General features: G+C 44.7%; 1 protein-coding gene across 1 annotated transcript; it reads left to right on the top strand.

Annotated features, from left to right (window-relative positions):
* Nucleotides 1-6,730: 6,730 nt before the first annotated feature.
* On the top strand, nt 6,731-7,750 carry TAAR1 (trace amine associated receptor 1; the record flags this gene model as incomplete). Its single annotated transcript, XM_084262582.1, has 1 exon — nt 6,731-7,750. Exon 1 carries the CDS (start codon nt 6,749-6,751, stop codon nt 7,748-7,750), a length of 1,002 nt encoding a protein of 333 aa, XP_084118708.1. The 5' UTR covers nt 6,731-6,748.
* Nucleotides 7,751-19,078: the final 11,328 nt, after the last annotated feature.

Below are 19,078 nucleotides of genomic sequence, written 5' to 3'. Positions count from 1 at the left end.
TGAATTCAGAGTAAGGCATTTGACTTTCTGTGGAGTTATTCCTGTCTCATGAGGGTGCAGAATGACAAAGCTGGGATTGCACCTGCTTACCGCTCGCTGCCTCCCTCCTCCGAGTGCCCCTTCGTATCGGGGCCGGTGTTCAGTAGCCACCGAATATCTACCAACTGGATACAGCCCTAAATTCACTCCCGTGGGTGGGCAGGGGCACTGGAGAGGCACAGGAGACCTGCCCCCCCTGCATGGGTGTCTCTGCTCTGCACCCCACCACGGCTGGGGGGATGCGCTTGCCCTGCCGGGGAGAGAAGCGAGGGGCTGCTCCTGCTGTCGGGGGGCCCTGGCACTGCTGTCCACCTGAGCAGCTCTGTCAGCCAAGCAGAGGCAATGGACTGTGCCACAGCAGGGCTTAGCAGGGCTATCAAATATACAGAACATCACCCCTCCCCAGCCCCGTGCAGAGATAGTTTCGTGAGTTTGGATGGATCTGTTTTGCTTTGCCATTATTTTCCCAGAATCTCCTCTGTGCATTTTATAGATCTGCATTTATCCTGGGGTTTGGATTTTTAGTTCTGATCCTAAGCACTATGTTTGGAGAAAGAGTGCAAACATCGCCTTACTCTGTATAAATGGCTATTTTTACTTGTCAAGGAAAAAATATGGCTCCCACTGAAAAGTAAGGTTATAAACTATGGGAAAAGATCTAGAGGGCACTCATCTCATCCATTCTTCTTTAAATTCCTCTAGTGTAAATCTAGGCTAGTTTCAGATTGTCTTCCGTGGGATTGCCCCAGGTTTGCAGCATTAGCATTCAGATTAGTAGATGGCACATCTTCTCATGTAACCCATATAATGACAAGCTTACTTTGAACACTGGGAATTTGTGCATCTTCCCCCAGATTTCAAGCATGTGAATGGAAGCTTAAGAAGATGATTTTTTGCAATGCTGTGCTTTTTTTTTCCCCCTGTGCTCTGCATAAACGGTGAGTGGAGTTAGATGCTTTCAAAATTCCTCTCCAACCACGGCGCCACCTTAGAGCCTCCAGTAGTTCTAAATCCATGAACCCCCCCCACAGAGAGTCTTTAAAATGTCAGTTTTTAAAATGAGCCATATTAAAATTATAAACTTTCTTCTGTCTAATGGATGCTATTTTCTGCCAAATGACCAAACAGTACCCATAGCTAAGTGCAAACAAAAAGAATCACAGTAGAAAACAGTGCTTTTCTGCCCTTTTTTCTTTTCATAGTACCAGTTCTGTGCCTTCCTATTTTCAGTGTTCCTTTCACAGTTTTGCCCAAAAAGCACAGAACCATCTTTTAACACATTGTTCACATGGGTTTGGTGTCAGGAAAAAGTGTGATCTCCATTCCCTTCTGTGCTGTTTTCTGATTTAATGATTTTATGTTGGAAAAACAAACAGGAAGTGTAGATGACCCAAGGTGTGCTGGACAGTGTGATGGTATCTCTTTTTCTTGGTTTTCCAAAAATCTGAAAACAAATTATTGCAGAAAAGAAAGCCACAGGAACAGTTTTGTAGACCAGTTTTTACTTGAATGTTGATGTATAACTGCTTTATTATATTAAAGACTGAAAAGACTGTTGAACACTGACTATTTATAAGTGGTCTGAGGTCTCCCAAAAATAAACCTTGACGTATTTCTCTTTGATGTTAAAAATAGCAAGTCTGAGACCATTTTTATGATCCACATCAGCATTACTACTCAAGAAAAAAGCCTGTTTGAAGCATCTGCACCAACAGCATGAAATCTTCTTAACAAAGTATTCTTTGTTGCTCTAAATCAGTTGACAATTTGGCCTGCTTAATTATCTAATTATCTTGATAACTTACAAACTGACACTTTACGTTAATTTCAGTAAACACACCATTAAATACCACCCTTCCCGTACTCTCAGCTTCCTCCAGGGCTGTGGTCCTTTCTGTTGTGCATGGGTCCTGCACTACAAGCTGGTGTGTTCAGAGATAATGAATGCCAAGTGCCATGCCTGTGGGTTGGTGTTTGGTGCAACAGTGAAGAGCATCTCCAAAAACAGCCTATGCAGAGATATTCTGCTGTAGCCTCCAGAGGCTCTGGCTGTGAGCAGCCGCCCACTGTCATAGGGCGGTGACGGTGACCGATGGACCCTGTGCTGGTCCTGTCCCTGCCATGGGCAGTTGTACGCACCAACCAGCCCCAGCCAGCTTTCTCCCCTACACTTTGCGAGGTAGGTGGTAGGTGCTTTGCAGCCCTTGTCCCTGACAGGCTTTTGGTAGAAGCAGGAAAGCTGCCCAGCCCAAGTCTTTTCTTCTTTAGAGGCAAAGTCAAGGCAGGACCCCACCTGCACTGATACCAGGGACAAAATTCACCTTCAGTGTCACCAGGTCCCTTTCTCTGCAATTTTGCTTTTTAAAATACATTGAACTATTTTGAAGTATATAGTCATTGCCAGTAGCCAGCTGAGGAGCAAACAGGGACCTGCACTTGAAATGGCTGCTCTAGGCCTGTCGTGTGAACTGCCCCTCCACTGGCCTATTCGGGTGAGAAGTGCAGCACAGTGCAGGCAGATGAGGCACGACTGTCACGCAGCTGTCTGAAGAACCTATCACACCCTACAACATACTGCTTTGCATCAGCAGGTTTTGACATTTTCCCTTCCTTTTATTTCACCTCTCTAAGGACTCCATACCCTTCCCAATTCCTCAGCAGGTTTAGAAAGAGGCCGATTTCCTCCTGGAGACATGTCACAAATGAGAGGAAGAATGGAAAGTTCTTCCATTTTCTTGCAAGTCAGAAACTGGAGGGAAACGCTCCCTGAGCTGACTCAAAATCTGGTCGTGAATGGAGGCAGAGCAAAAGCCCAGACCTCACACAGCTGGCTGCTGCCCTCCCGCAGCAGAGTAGAGTGGGTCAGGGCAGGGGGAAGCTCCACAGCCCCCTCCTCAGCCCCAGAGGGTCCACTGGCACTCTGCTGCCAGGTAGCTGCTTCTGAAACAAATATTCCAAGCAGAGATGCCTTTCCAGATCATCCCCCTGAGTTTTGGCCACGGCATCACTTGAAGGAGAGGCATGTCAGGAGAGCAGTGCATGTGCATGCGTGGATGTCCTTTGACTAAGTCCCCATAGTAAGCTGGCCACCAAACTTTAGAACTATGAGTATTGTACAGAGTAAGAAGACATCGTGGAATTGGTCTCCTAAATGTTACCTTCCTATAATATGTATGTGTCAGTACAGTAATTACCAAGGTCTAAACCTTCACACCTCAAGGAGAAGCACCCGACTCCAAGGATGGCCCATGGCTATGAATCTTAAAAGGGTGAAGGTCTCTTTCAGAGACCAGTGTTTGGGATGCCTTAACATTGCTTTGACGTTTCCCCATCTTTGAGCAACTGGACCTGACTCCTCTCCTTGACATATCCTCTTTACTCTCTACAGTGGTTTCTCACTCAGCCTGATGTCATTTCTGCACTATGTTTGGTTTGCAAATTCTTCCCATAGATAGCAAGGAGAACCTTGCATTGTGACACCTCAGTCCCTTTATGAAATTCCCTTTATGACACCCTTTATAAAAAACAGAGTTCTTTGCATCCATTTAGATTTTTGTGTACATAGTACAATGAAGCAGTTCATCCAGTTCATGCAGCAGAAGTAGTATCTTAAACTTTCCTGTTGATATGTCCCTGAGGCACCCAGCATAACTGGGCTTTAGCTGGTGGTCATGATATTAACAGTCTTTTATGTTCAGCAGTATCACTGTTTTAGAGGGCTGGACAGTCCTCTGCTGAGTAAAAAAATTGATGCTCATCTGTGACTCCAGCACAGCCAATAACAGGTGCTTACTTCAAACACCTTTTTAGTAGCTGTATCTTGCAAATAGCTGTTAACTGATTAGGCTGTTAGATTAAACCTGCTTGTTCAGTAGAGTAATCAGAACAAGGCTGGTAAATACACATCATGTCACTCTGTACACAATATACCTTTTCAATGAAATCTGGCACGCTGCTGTGAGCTACCTATACGTACGTATTTTGCTGTATTCTAGAAGCTTGCAGAAGAGCAACTACATGGTGGTTTTTGTTTGTGCCTAGATAATCTCACATTGTGACCACAGCGTTCAATCAGAGAAGTAAACATATTTCAAATGAGCTCAGTTTACCTACAAATAAGGGCCATTAAACAAATATGAGTGTTACAGCCATCAGTTTGTTAAGTGGGTGACAGAATAAACAGTTTGAGCTACTATCCCCATTAACAGCTGCTCCTCTGAGGAGGGGCCAAGAACGCTATTCATTGCTTCCAACATCCTCCAGCAATGTGCTGGGGCTTCTGGAAGCTGCTCCATGGATTAAGTGCCTGTCCTCTCGAAATGTGTATTGTCCAGAACTGTTATGGTGGCAAAGAGGCTCAGCTGTCTTTTGAGATGGTCTTTAGGAGGAAGGGCTGCCACTCAGTCAGCAGAAAACAAATGAACATCACTAGTAGACTTCTACTCAGTGTGAGGGGAGAAAGGTAGGAGGAGAGGTTTTTAAAAAGATGCTTCTTCACATTATCATTTAATTGAATTTTAAACTTTGCAACTACTTATGGAAGTATTCTGCTTTCTTGTTGAAAACTTCTTCAGTGTTCAGCTCATTTGGACAGTTTGCCACAAGAGTTTTGATTTATTTTGTTTCCATTTCATGCAAAGCCACACAATTGCCCTCAGTTTGCTCACTGTTTTAGTTGGAGGTTGGAGTTTCTTCTTTCTGTTTAATGAAAGAACAAAATCCCTAAAAATAAGATTTTTTTTGAAAGGAAAAATAGTTTCCAAGGGAGATCATATTCCTTTAGGCTAAACAGAGGACAGGGAAGTTATTAATCTTTTAAACAGAAAAAGAGATAAAACCTTAATTTTTTTGGGGTGTCTTTATTGCCTTTTTACCATATTTATTTGATTTATTTACATATACAACAAATGAAGATCAAAATAATTTAAAACCTTAAAACTTTTATAATTATATCCAGCATACAGAGTTAATTTTGTATTTCATTGTGAAAATTAATAATTTGGGTTAATAAACATCTGGCTGGCTGTGCTTTCTCTATTGTGGGTATAAATGCAGCAAAGGAAGGAATGATAGGCAGGGAATAAACATGAAGAGATAGGTGAAGAAAAAAAATCTATGAAGCAATAGTTTAAGTAAGGTGGGAAAGAGTAGAGATACTGTTAAACACTATCAGGCAGAAAAAAAGGTGAAGCAAGAGGCACTCCAAACAGTGAATAAATACACCTGGATTCTACATGTCCTGCTTTCCTCAGAGTGCCTCTAAACGCACCTTGTCCCTAGCATGACTTGGAAAACAGCATAACATAGGCTGTTAGTGGTAGCTGCCAGGATTTCACAAGCTATAGTTTATCATGTCTATGCAGCCTCCATTTAGCTTCTAATGATATGGTGTGCTTGCAATAACATTCGTTTTGACTTGGGAAAAAAATATTAATTATTCTGCATGTTCTATTGAGAATAACCAGAGGCAGCAACGACCCAAAGCAAATGGGTTACACTGAAAGTGGCTGAATCGCCGTGTCAGTGTTATTCCGACATACACATCCACATTATACCACAACGACAACGCTAATGAGTAGCACATACTAATGTTCTTTATTTTTCACAGTAATACTATTTTTTTGTTAATTAAAGGAAAACCATCTCCTTCAACACAGAGTATTGCTTGCCAAGCGCTCAAGCACTTTCATTAAAGGCTTTTGTAAAAAGAGAGACTGGCACCAGGGACATGCTACAGCATACACAAGAGAAGGACAGCGATTCTGGTGTCCTCAGATGCAGACTAAACCAACGTTCAGAAAATGTTCCTCCCCATGTTTGTGCCTTGGCTAAAAAGAGTATTGACATCATAAATGCACGTAGCAATGCTGAACTACTGACACTGAAATAAACTACAGCCCGAGAGAGAAGATATTTGCTTACAGAGCAGCTAATGCTTCAGATTAATCAGGCTCTTCCATTATATTTTGGCAGCAACAGGGCAGAAAAGGGATTTTTTTCTCCTCTTTCCCTTACATCTCTATGTACAGATAAAGCCCACAAAAAAAAAAACAAACCTGCGGTAAGACTTGATTTGGTGAGACAGTGCCATCTGCCTGAAAACTGAGGGATTGTGGAAACTGGTTTCGCCAGGCTGCACAGCAGCCTCAGTTACCCCTGTCAGGACAGGGAGAGGGAGGCTGGGCACAGGCTCCGCAGCTTTAGCTTCTGGTTCAGACTTGTACATTTTAGACTTACGTATAAAAAGATAAGTTGAGGGTGCTTCAGAATAGAAAATTACTGATTTCCAAGAGCAAAGGTACAGGACTCCAACTAACTATGATGAAGCTGACTAGGACTGTCTAAACAGAAAACAATAAAAGTACTTCTCATCTGCCTAGTGCAGGCCCCTGGGAGCTGTTCTGCTGTGGTGACACTGCTTTATTCAGTTTATTTCCTCACACGGGATTCCCATTTCAAGGGAAGTCCAATGATAAATGTGTCATTCTGTTAAAAGTGTAATTACAAAATAGTTTAATCCTTCATGAATAATGAAATGTGAATTTCCTACATGTACAAATAAACAAAGGTGTTTACAGTTGCCTTTTTCTTTCCTCCCTGCAGGTCTCCCTGTATAGAAAAGAAAAAAACCTGGTTGTAAATGTATCTCAGAATTAGGAAAAACAGTGGTTGTGCTGCATCCCTATGTGGATTTGAGATCTCAGTAAGGATGCAACTGTGCTGTGACTCTGTAAATGGCTCTTGCATACGGAGCAGCTGGTCAAACAGTATCCGTGTTTCCATGTATCTCTTCATGGTTTGCATTATTCTGGCCACAGTGGTTGGGAATTTGACGGTTATCATCTCAATAGCACATTTCAAGCAGCTCCACACGCCTACCAATTTCCTGATACTTTCTATGGCTACAGTAGACTTTCTGCTGGGATTCCTCATCATGCCATGCAGCATGGTGCGCTCTGTTGAGCACTGCTGGTATTTTGGGGAGCTCTTCTGCAAGATCCACACGAGCATGGACATTATGCTGAGCACGGCTTCCATCTTCCATCTCTCCTTTATATCCATCGACCGCTACTATGCTGTGTGTGACCCTCTAAGATATAAATCAAAGATAAATACTTTTGTTATCGTGGTCATGATATTAATAAGCTGGATGGTCCCTGCTGCTTTTGCTTTTGGGATGATCTTTCTAGACCTAAATTTGCGAGGGGTGGAAGAGATTTATAAGCATGTCCGTTGCACAGGAGGATGCTTTGTCATGTTTAGTGAAACTTCAGGTGTTGTGGCCTCCATAGTGTCTTTTTACATCCCTGGACTCATTATGCTGTACATCTATAGGAAAATATACTCTATAGCCAAGAGACAAGCAAGATCCATCGATGCCATTAGCCAAAAGAAGACACGATTTGAAATGAAGAGCCACATTTCATTCTGCAGAGAAAGGAAAGCTGCAAAGACATTAGGCATAATAATGGGAGTGTTTCTCATCTGCTGGAGTCCGTTCTTCTTCTTCACAGCAACCAACCCATTTATGAATTATGTGATACCTCCCATTCTCATTGATGCTTTGGTTTGGTTTGGTTATTTAAATTCTACGTTTAACCCCATTGTCTATGCGTTTTTTTACATGTGGTTTCGCAAGGCATTAAAGATAATTCTGTTTGGAAAAGTTTTTCAACAGGACTCTTCCCGGACTCATTTGTTTTTAGAGTAATATGCTCCAAGAGGTTGGATTCACAGCTTCGAATTTTAGTCTGGAGGCTGAACTCCTGGATGTAAGAGCTGAAAATGAGGGAAACACCTATTTGCTCACTCGTTTACTGAATCTGGTTTGAGCAAATAAGCAACTATTGTGCTCTATGTCTTCTTTCATTCCGGATTAGGAATTGTATGTGGTGTTTTGATTACAGCTATTTATATGCAATGCACAGGACAGCAAAGCTTAAATTTTAAAAAAACCCCTTAAAGCAGCTTGTATCTCTGCTCTTAATCATGAAGAAATTATTCTAATACAACAGATTAATTTTTTTTGGAACAAGGGGTGTTTATGTTACAATATTTGTGTTTATTTATTTTTCTCTAGGAAGAGCCAAAAAGCCTTTCCTTTTGAATTTCTAGACATTTTGGAGTGATAACCCAAAGCTTTTAAGTTTTGTCACTCCCCTTCAGTATGTGTGTGTAGGCCAGAACAGGCCCTTAGCCAGCTGTACCATCACACTCCAGGGAGGGAAGACAGGACAGAGGAAAGTTGTGCTGCTCCTTCTGTTTCCATTTCAACTGACACTTTTCACTAAGGGTTTGTCTCTTAAAGTCTTTGCTGATCAATGAGATCAAAATCATGTTTAATTAGATCAAAGAGAAGGAAAAAGATGTTGTATGGAATGAAAAGCACAGCAAAAAGCAGCATTGAACCTGACGAGGCCAAAAAGTTGTCCCTGTCCAATGAATGTTTCAATGTAAATTATTTGGCAATTTGTGTTTTAAAGAACTTTTGTTTAATTCTTGGACATATTGTTATTTTGTCTGATGGCAATGCTGTGACAGCTGGTCCAGAAAGTATATAGAGAATTGTGAAGAAATGCTCTTGTTGACCCGAACAGAGGGAGAATGGTGCAGGGTGGATATGAAAGCACCAGGAGTGGCAGAAGAAGGTCTCTAGGAACGGCTTGGCATGATGGCACCTGGGTGATCTGGCTGTCAAGGTTACTTCTGTGGTCAGCTTCTCAGAAACCCCAGATCAAGGGCACAAAGGACAGAAGAGTAAGTAAGAAACCAGCACGTGGTCACCAGCTGAAGATGACCCATAGACTATAATTTTTTTTAATCTGTGACCTGGCTTTTCCAGAGTTACCATATCACCAATCAGAAGGAAATAATACCCCTGGCCTGATCCTGAGAGCTGTGGTTGGCCTACAAAAGACTATTCATGGGAATGGACTGGAAAGGATTAGTACCTGAGAAGAGACTATGGAGGGGAACTGATGACTGAAGTAAGAGTTGGGCTCAGCAGTAAAAGATGTCCTCCATTCAAGTTACCCATGTAAGTGCACATTGTATGCCTATCTTGTCTCTGGTTTGTGCTTTGTAGAGCACTGAAGCACTCTGCTGCAGAGCATAAAAGGTCAATGATGCTACATTTCAGCAGAGCAGGCTATCAGGATCTGACATTGTCTCTTTTACTGTTTCACTGCCATCTTGTATGTTTGCTCTCTCCAAAATGACATAAAAAGGAACAATGACATATACACTACATCAGCACTTGTGCTGAGGCAGATAACCCATGTTAGTTACCATATGACTACTTTATTGCTTTATCTCACAGAAATAAAGTTAAAATATATATTATATATATATCTTCTGATAAATCAATGGATAATTCACTTCTTCCTTCATCCCCAGTGAGGCTGGCCTGATGTAGTTAGTATTTTCTCATGCTCAGTGTTACCTTCTGAAATGAACTGCAGGATCACTTGGACATCCTGATCTCTCTTGCAATAGCAGTTTGTGAAGTGCTGCTGGGTGACACCTCCTTTCTTCTGGTGGTGTTACAGATAGAAGGGCATCTTTCCCTATGAGCAATGTTGCCCATCTGAGGCTTTTAGTGTATTTAGTAAGTTCAGCACATATTAACATAGTCCTTTCATGAAGACAATGGAAAAGTTGGTTCTTTTCCCTCATTCACTGTCTGTCTCCCTGACAATAGGGAAAAAATCTGTGTTTCTAGAGAATTTACTCTCTACCAGAATTCACAACTGCTCTGTCTCTCTTTGTAACTTGTTCTGGTATCTTTCTGGCCTTATTTTCTGGTTCCAGAAGGAGTCTGTGAATGAATACGATCCCAGCTTGCTCGCAGGATAGCTTCTAGTTCAAACAGAGCTCACACCTCTGCAATCTGTGCCTACAGTAAGCATGCAAGTGCAAAGCTAATCCACTTAAAACTATAAAAAACCAGACCCACCCTCCTGAATGCTGATAGCCATCTAACCTAAATTTAGACATGTAAAAAATAGGCAATACATCTGCTTTAGTCATCAGTAGCTGCTTTTATACTCCCTGTAGAAAAACAGCTACCTTCACAGTGTATTTTACCTCACCAGCTTACCATTTTTACATAAGATTAATTGTTCCTGCAGATGTTCTTCCTCTTAGTACCAAGAGGGGTCTTACAGTCACTGGAATAGATGCTTTGCTGATTTTAAACATATTTTTAGGTAACTGAGATCAGGATCACTCAGCATAGGTGAACTCCACAATGTGTAAAAGTTGGGAGGATCCTGGGACTACAAAAATGCTTGTGTCAAAGGGCAGTTTTCCAGAACCAGCAGTTAAGTCTCAGGAGCAACTCCTGACTAGCAAGAGCCCTGAAATATTTTTGGACCTTGGCAGTGATCCATGGAGCTACTACTGAAGATTTACCTGGATAGTTGCAGCTGGAGATGGTGGTGGAACTGTGAATTGTGAAGTCCCAGAGGCACACACACTGTTCCTATGTCCTGCCCTGGAAGCACACCGGGAGGGAAGCAGGTTGAAAATTGGCAGCAGCCAGCAAGTCATCCTGCAGAGATGACCTGGCAAAGAAGGAGGATAGGAGAAACTTTGGATTAGAGGAGTCCCAGCCATCCCAAGCATGCTGTGCAGTAGTTTGGAGGGTGTCAGGGTTAAACCCCAGGAGGCAGCTCTGCCCCACCCAGCTGGCTTCATCCTCCCAAACTCCTGGGCACCCCGAGCCTCTCAAAGAGACGCTGTGCAAACAGTGCTGAGCTCTATCAGTAGCTAAACCAGCGAGGTGTAACCAACACTGTTTTCAGCACAGATACAATACACAGCAACATACAAGCTGCTATGAAGAAAATGAACTCTATCCCAGCCATGGCCAGAAGACAGGGCATCCCACCATTGTGGCTGCACAAGATCACCACACTATTTGGAATGGAAAAAACAATAAAAGAAGAAATTTTCGGTGTATACCCCAAGAACTCTCCTTCAAGATAGTCTAGCCAAGGTGTCACCAATATTTATTCTCGGTGGTTTCCACACACAGACTCCTAGTTACCTTCATCAGTTCTCCCTGTTCTTAGTAAACTACAAGTGTAAGTCAGCTTTGTACATGGCCTAGCTCAGGAAGTTTCAGAAATAACTTTTTCCTCTGGTGTGAGATTACCTAAAGGTGGGATTTTCCCAAAGAGCCTCCTTGCCTTCTGTTTACAGAGTGTCTTCTCTAGCAGAGCAACTTAAATGATGTCCCAAGTTACTTTGTCTTGTCAGCTCTAATCAGAGGCAGCACAAAGCTATTTGTAACCCTGAAGGGGACATACAAACGAGATGTGTTAATGAGGCTGCAGGGACTCTATTTTAACCCAGGACTTGGATAAATTAAGTGAGCACAAGAAAAATACTTCATGCTGTTGTCCTGTTTGGTCTGAGGAAGCAGAAAGTGCCTTACTGCAACTTCAAAGTATCATCGTGTACATGAAGTGCAAAGGGTATTGTTAAATTCCTTATCAACACATTTAATTAGTGACCTTATTAAGCACTTCGCAGATGACTACCTTTTTCAAAACAAATGACTATCCAGTGGGTGATTTCATATGTTTTAACTTCTCTTGTTAAAACTTGTCCTCCAGCATGACAAAAGGATCTGTTGCACAGGTGAACCTCTGTCTGTTCAGTTTGCCACCTGCGAGCACAATCGCAGTGTCACGTTCCTCTCACGCTTTGTGCACAAGTGGCAGGTTTCATCCAGTAAATTCTGGACTCACAGACTGCCCCCTCTCCTCCCCACCTTAGTGCCTGTAGTCTGTGTTTTGGTGGTTGTAACACGGTGCTGCCACCTGCTATAGCCTCGTGCACAGTGGTCTCACCTGTGGTCAAGCCTTGAGGCCTGCCCCTCAGTCACCAGATGCTGCAAGACAGGGGAAGAGGATGGGCACCCACTGTCCCGGCAGGACCCTTCTAGAAGCTTCACAAGGAAAGGTGTACTCCAAAACGGAGTATTTTCAACAACAAGATTAAAAAAACCCAAACCCAACATTAGTGCAGTGTTCAAACAGAAAAACTGAGCTCTCAAACTGTGTAAATATTACAAATTGTATGGTTTTCCTTAAATCATTAACTTGTCTAGGTTGTACTCACTGTGCACTTTTTGTCCCGGACCATGCGGGCATTGAATACCTTATTCAACAAGGAAGAAAACACTGGACAAAGCCAAAAATAAGACACTTAGGGTTCTGTCAGTCTTCTGCAGTTTTTCTGATTATGTTATCTGCACTACTAAGAGAATGGACCCATGGGTATCTTAGGTAGTTGGCATTCCAGTCTGTTCCTAGATGTCACAGTCATAGAATTTTTAAGGCTGGAAAAGATAACTAAGATCATCAAGTCCAACCATCTGTCCAATGTGACCACGTCACCTCAACTATGTCCCAAAACTGAACACAGTACAGCCTCACCAGAGCCAAGTGCAGGGGGACAGTCACTTCCCTAGTCTTGCTGACCTCACTGCTCCTGACAGAAGCAAGATGCTGTTGGCCTGGTTTCTCATGTCTGGGCTTCTTATTTCCCATAGGTATAGGAAAAATCAGTCTCCTTAAACCCTGAGTACTCACAGCATACTGACTAAAAGATACATCAGTTAGAGAGATCTTCGAAAACAGAGTGATTTCTGCTTTACTGAAGCCCCCCCCAGAGGAATAAGAATTGTTAGTAACAAATAACCAAATAGTTCTTTCCTATCAATAGTTAAGAACATAGAAATGATGAGGTACATGAAGGAAACTCATAGGCTGTGACAAAAACAAACTGTTTTACCAGCAAAAAAAATGACTAGAACAATTTTCTCTCCACACTGCCTTTGCAGTACAGCAGTGCCTCCTATGAAGACTGGCTGAGAGTTGGGCTTGTTCACCCTGGAGAAGAGAAGGCTCTGGGGTGACCTTATGGCAGCCTTACAGTACCTAAAGGTCAGCTACAGGGAAGATGGAGAGGGACCATGTACAAGGGAATGGAGTGATAGAACACAGGTTAATGGATTTAATCTAAAAGAGGGTAGATACAGATAATGACAAGGAATTCTTCACTGTAGGGGCGGTGAGGCCCTGGCACAGGTTGCCCGGATAAACTGTGGCTGTGATTCTAGGCTATGACTAATTCCCAAAGACAATTTCTAAGGTCCTTTCTTTTCTGTAGTCTCACTTTAACCCACTTTCTTTTATAAAGGTTTCAGTTCCTGTACATTTGTTAGCAGTTTTTTGATATGCCATTTCTGAGAGCTGAGGTGTGAAACTGTGTCCCCATCATGGTCTTTTGTCCCATGCTGAAGGAGGACCAATGGTGAGGTGCATGGGACACAGCTTTCTGAAGGTAATACTTTTTGTAGTTTAGTCTCTGTCCACAGATTTATTCATTTTAAAAATCTAATATAATTGTGTCTGCACAGATTATGGCATGGATTTATGTTTTTGTAAGTTCTTTTAGTAAAGGATAACCTGTGTGAAGCTTACATCTCTCTCACTAGGTTACTTAAAATACAATTACTAGATGTGCCTGTCTCCAAAATACTGACGAATTTTGACTATAACATATTTCTGCTACATGCTAAACAAAAAGTACTATTTTTGGAGTCTGTAAATGATTCTATTATAGATAATCCCAGTGATTTGCAACTGCCATAAAGGTAGACTCCTTTAAATGTTCTTACTTTTCCTTTAATTTTAAAATCAGCTTATTTTCTGCCCTGTTCCTATGACGTACTATATATTACATTCAATAAAGATCCAGTCTCTGCTGAATAGCAGTCATTTACCCTGGGACTTGTAATGCATCTTCAGTGCACCTGCATAAGGGTCAGCATTAGGTCTGAATATCCACATATGACCTTGGAAAACTCCATGTATTTACATTAATAGTGAATTAATTTTGTCTTTTTCTAACAAAATAGATGCTACCTAATAGATACTTTAAGAGATAGGAGATTGCCCAATAGCAGTGATAAATTGACCAAAATTAACACTTCTTTTTATCTGTTTCCATAATGTATGGGGAAGATTTTCTATACATTATGTGAAAGCTGCATTACATTTACAGTCAGTGTGACAGAAAGTGTTGTTTCAGCCCATTGAATGATGGTAATTGTCTTCAAGGTTACTAAATATCTAATTACTAAGTTTTGGTAGAAATGGTAATTAGTTTAAAAAAGTGAAAGATCAATATATTGACTACTAAAATAGATAAAACCCAGAACAACTTTTCTTCACCTTTACATTTAGTCTCTCCTTTCTGAAACTCTTTTTGGTATCACTTATATCTACCCTATGTCACTGAAATAGCTCACCTATACATGAGGGTAAATGAATTAATAGAACAAACAAAAATAATAGTCTTGGGAATACAGACACTTGGTTTTGTTTATCTCCTGTTGATGTAAACCCCTGAATTAAATATATCTAAGATATATTTAACTCAAAATCTCCTGGCACTTAAATGTGATGACATAAATGAAAACTAAATTCCCATCTTTCATTAATCTGAGTCAAGTTACAGAAGGGGTCTGCCTTTTACAGACACTGCACTGCTGCAGGACAACAACAAAACAGGAAAACGCCTACTGAAAGAATCTATTGGTGGTACTGCTAGTGCAGATGCAAGTAGGGTTAACCTATAAAACTGACTTCCAAGCACTCTTTTTAATCTTTTAATGCTCCATTTCTGTATTTTCTTCATTTCAGGGTGATACCTATTGGAAAAAAAATATATTCAGTGGACAAAACTGCTTCTCAAGGTCCTTTTAAGTGGCTTAAATTGCTCTGGAGAGGGTATCTCTTTCTGCCTCTATTTCTAAACATGTTCTTCATCCCAAAGAAGTCATCAGGAAAAATGGTGGCAGAAACAGCCCTGGCTCTCCCCAGATAAATTAAGGGAATTTTCAGACCCTTGAAAATACTAATTTACAACTACATCAGCTGGACCACAGTCTACTACGGGAGGCGAGACTCAACCTATCTCCTCTCCCTTTCAGTTAGTGGAATTACAACATTGGAAAACAACTGTATGTGCAGGAAAAGAAAATAGTATTGCTTATCATACCACTTTCACAACAGATTTCCATCAGATGTGTTCACTGCCAGTACTTCCTAAGACACAGCAGGTGAGTTAAGATACAAATCATTTGGAAGAGGGGCTTTTGGCAGCTGATTTGATTCCTGAAGTGATCATTTAGGTGAATAGCTCATTAACCAAAATCTTCAAGAAAGCCAAGGTATGTGAGCCCGCATAACACTTCTCCTATAGAAAAAAGATCCACATTCTAAGATTGAAGATATGAATAAATCTGATACGGTATTCACAGACTGAAATGAAGTTGAGGGATTTGCTTATGCATTTTTTTCTTTCACCAGTTTAAAGTTACTATTGTTATGATGTCTACAAAGAGAGGTATCTTACAAAATGTGCCAGATACAATAGAATCGACTAAGTAAAATTTATGATATGGTATAACTTAGTTAACTTAAGAGATAATTAAGTTTACTTTCAACTACTTTGTTTTAATTATTTTAAATTAATTTTATGATAGCTTCCAGTTATCAGATTTCATGTACCATTTCAGAAATGATTGCAGTTGGTCTTTATTTAAACCTAGAGCAAGTCTGACTGAATCACTGCTTTTCACTCAGTAATTGAACACACAGTCTAGACTTACTTTATCTTGTATTCTCATGTCAGGGTTTGGAATCTTTTGGAAACTTGTGAAAATGAATTCTGCCTGTGGAACTGCATCTCCCACAGAAAAAATCTAATAAAGAATTGATTATGATCCCTCCAGATATCTCGAAGGATTTGATTGATTGCTCTGCGCTTGGAAACAGATCCTGTCCTGAGAACTTGAGGTCACTGGAGTAGGAGGGGTGATGTACCTGTTCATTACGGCAGCCTGAGTTCTCACTGTCTTGGTCCGGAGCTGCCCTGCCTCACCTCCAGCTGCTTTGTGCTGGGGGAGACATCAGCTGGGCAAACCCCCCCACTGAAAGAAGGCTGCAGAAGGGGCTGGGGTGAGCATTGCTTCTGCTGGACTGGGCATGTTTGTGTCTCTGCTCCTAGAACAAATATTAATAGCTGTATGTGCTCATCCCCTCAAGCACAACCCCCCAGAGCAGTGCTTGGGACCTCGCGTGAGCTGGAGCCGTGACTCACGTCTCCACGCTGGAGACAGTCAGTGTTTAACCTACCCTGGCTCCAGATCAGGGTTTAGCAGTGTGCCTCACCACCACGCTGCTCCGCGATCCCCCTTGCCCTGCCTGCCTCCTGCTTGTGCCCCCAGCCCCTGGATCAGGCTGTAGAAGTTACTAGAGCTCCTGTTGCTGAGGGACCCCGAAGCCTCGTTACACAGCCTAACGAGAAAGGTGGCACTGCCCGAGTGGGGACAGAGCTCCCAGGTAACATCCTGTCCCAGGGAAGGGGGACAGCTGGGATGGGGTGACTGATCTCAGCTGCTCCCTGGAAAAGGCTGTCCCACACAGGCAAAAGCAAGTCCCTGGCTCCTCCTGAAGTTACTGCTGCACGTGAGGAGGAGAGAGCCTTTCCCATAGGCACACAAAACTCTCCTGAAGCCCTCTTGTTGGGAAGGGTGACCCACCGAAGCATCAATCCGAAATGCTTTCTGGAGGTATTTCTAGACAGCAGTGGTGGTGATCCAGTGAGTCACAGCTCTAACACTGCCTGAATGCAGAAAGCAACGGGATCCAATTGAATGGACTGCTTTCCAGGGCTCCTTCCAGTGGGCTCTGCTTCCCCACAACAGAGTTGGACTTGATGATCCTTACGGGTCCCTTCTAACTCAGCAACTATGATTCCATAACAGATCACAGATGGTACACCAGCCTCGGCACACCTACCCTACAGCCACACCTTTAGAACTGAAGGCTCACAAACAAATCTGTACATAGACCAAAGAAGTCACTTGTTGGGCTACAGACACTAACTCAGTGCAGAAAGCATAAGTTTTGGGGAGGTGTGGCTAAACCACAGGGATGAAGGAAAGCTGATACAACCTAATGCATTTCATGCAACCTATTCACCCCAGGACTAGGGCCAGCCGTGACTTCACCCTCCTGCCCTGGCTTCCCCTGAAGCACACGCAGGGCTGGCACAGGGAGGCGGCCGGGCAGTAGCCCCGGGGCTGGCGGGCCCTGCTCCGCCCAGCCCCAACCGCGGCTCCCCTCCGGCCCCGCGCTCAGCCGGGCCGGGCCTAGCGAGCTTTAGGTGCCACGGCTCCCAAGAAAAGCAACCCCGGAGGGACGCCGCCGGCGGGCGGGACTCGGCTCAGCGGCCCGAGGAGACGCTCCGGAGGGCGGTGGGGAACGCGGGGAAGAAACGGCTGGGAGCCGAGCGCTGCCCGGGGAAGGACCCGCTCGCCGCCTTGCCCGGGAGCGCCGGGAGCGTACCTGGGCCGCCTCGCTCCTTCGCTGGCGGCACGGCGCGGTTGCCTAGGAAACCCTCCCGGCCACCGTACTGCCAGCCAAAACCGGCCGCGGGGCGGAGCGCCACGTGACCCCGCCAAATTCACCGGCTCCCCGCGCCTCCCGGCCCTCCGCGCGCCGCCCAGCGGGGAAGGCACGTGACGGGACACGACGGTCCCCGGCGGCCATCGCTACCGTGGCAAAGGCCCCTCGCCCCCGCCCGGCCCGCGCGACTGGGGGCGGAAGTCGCCACGCGGTCACGTGAGGCGGCGGCGCGCGCGCCGGGCGTGCGGAGCAGCGGCGCCGCCTGCCGGACCGGCGGGCAGCGTTCGGCGGAGGCCGACGTTGGGGGGGGGGGGCGGGAAGAAGCGCCCGGCAGCGCCGCCGCTCCCCGCTCCCACCGTGCGAGGGCGCGCCAGGATAACGCAGCGCACGGCGCCCGCCGAGCCCGCGAGGGCTGCCTGCGCACCTGCCTCCGGCCAGCCGGGGCGGTGGGCGAGCGGAGGCTCTGGCCGGTGCCCGCCGCAGGGGCTCCGCAGGGCCGGGCTCGGGGCCCCTCTGGCCATCTGCTCCCGGGGGGCCGCAGCTGGGCGGCGGGGCAGGGACGGGACGCGGCTTTGGCCCCGCTGTCAGCCTGCCCGCTGTCCGCTTTCTGCCTCCTAGAAGCCGGTGGGGGAAGCGGGGCAGTTCAGGCCGAGCGGCAGGTGGTGCTCCGGCCGGTGCCGGTGCCGGTGCCAGGCCGGCGCAGAGGGCCACCCGTGCCCGCGGTGGGACAGCGCTGCCGCCACCTGCCGCGGCGGTCTCTTCCTCTCGTTGGGCGGGCCGCGCTCCGCCCGCAGGCTGCCGGCGGGCCTTTGGCCGAGGCGGGGTGCAGCGGGTTAAAAGCGCGTTACTTTCCCTATGTTAGCCGGCCCGAACCGTCTCTTCTCGCTCGTACGCAGGCACCCGGCCTAAAGCTTTCCCGTCGCCGCGGCTGCCGCGCCTCTCATGCGTTCTAGCGTATCTCTGGAAATGTTTAAAATACGGGGGGGAATCAATGACCCCTGTTCCCCTGACCGCTGCCTCTCGGGCAGCCACTGAACAGTTGCAGCCTGTGCTGGCATGAGCTCTGCGGCCAGGGGCTGCCGGGGGTGTTTGTAGTGAGGGTCACGTTGCTTTAGGGATTCTAACGCCAGCATTTAGTAAATGGCACAATAAAACGAGCTCACTTAAGAGCACAAGTGAACGTTGTTCACACACACACACACATTCTGATTCTCTGTTGAGCAGACTTGGAATGAGAAGGTTTTCTTGAAAGGAAGTTTTCTTTGCAAGTGAGAAACCGGTTAAGATCCTATTACTGTCTCTCATTTCCTGCTAGCTTGCGAGATAAAGACCCTGCTTCCAATATGGCCTTTATGTATCCCAGACTTTCTTAACGCGAGTATAAATTATAGTTTAAATTCAAAGAAATATGGGATCCTCATTTTCCACCCGAGTCTTCAGGAATTACTTTGGTAAAGGTGCTTCTTTCAATCAGGCTTTTTGTCTGCAGATGGGGGTATTACGTTTCCATTTGCTAAGTGTGGGTCATTCATTTCGTCTTTGTGTGC

This window comes from Gallinula chloropus (assembly GCF_964237585.1).
Source record: "Gallinula chloropus genome assembly, chromosome: 3".
Taxonomy (NCBI): Eukaryota; Metazoa; Chordata; class Aves; order Gruiformes; family Rallidae; genus Gallinula; species Gallinula chloropus.
Note: the sequence above shows the minus strand (reverse complement) of the source record. Positions and strands in the feature narration are given on the sequence as shown.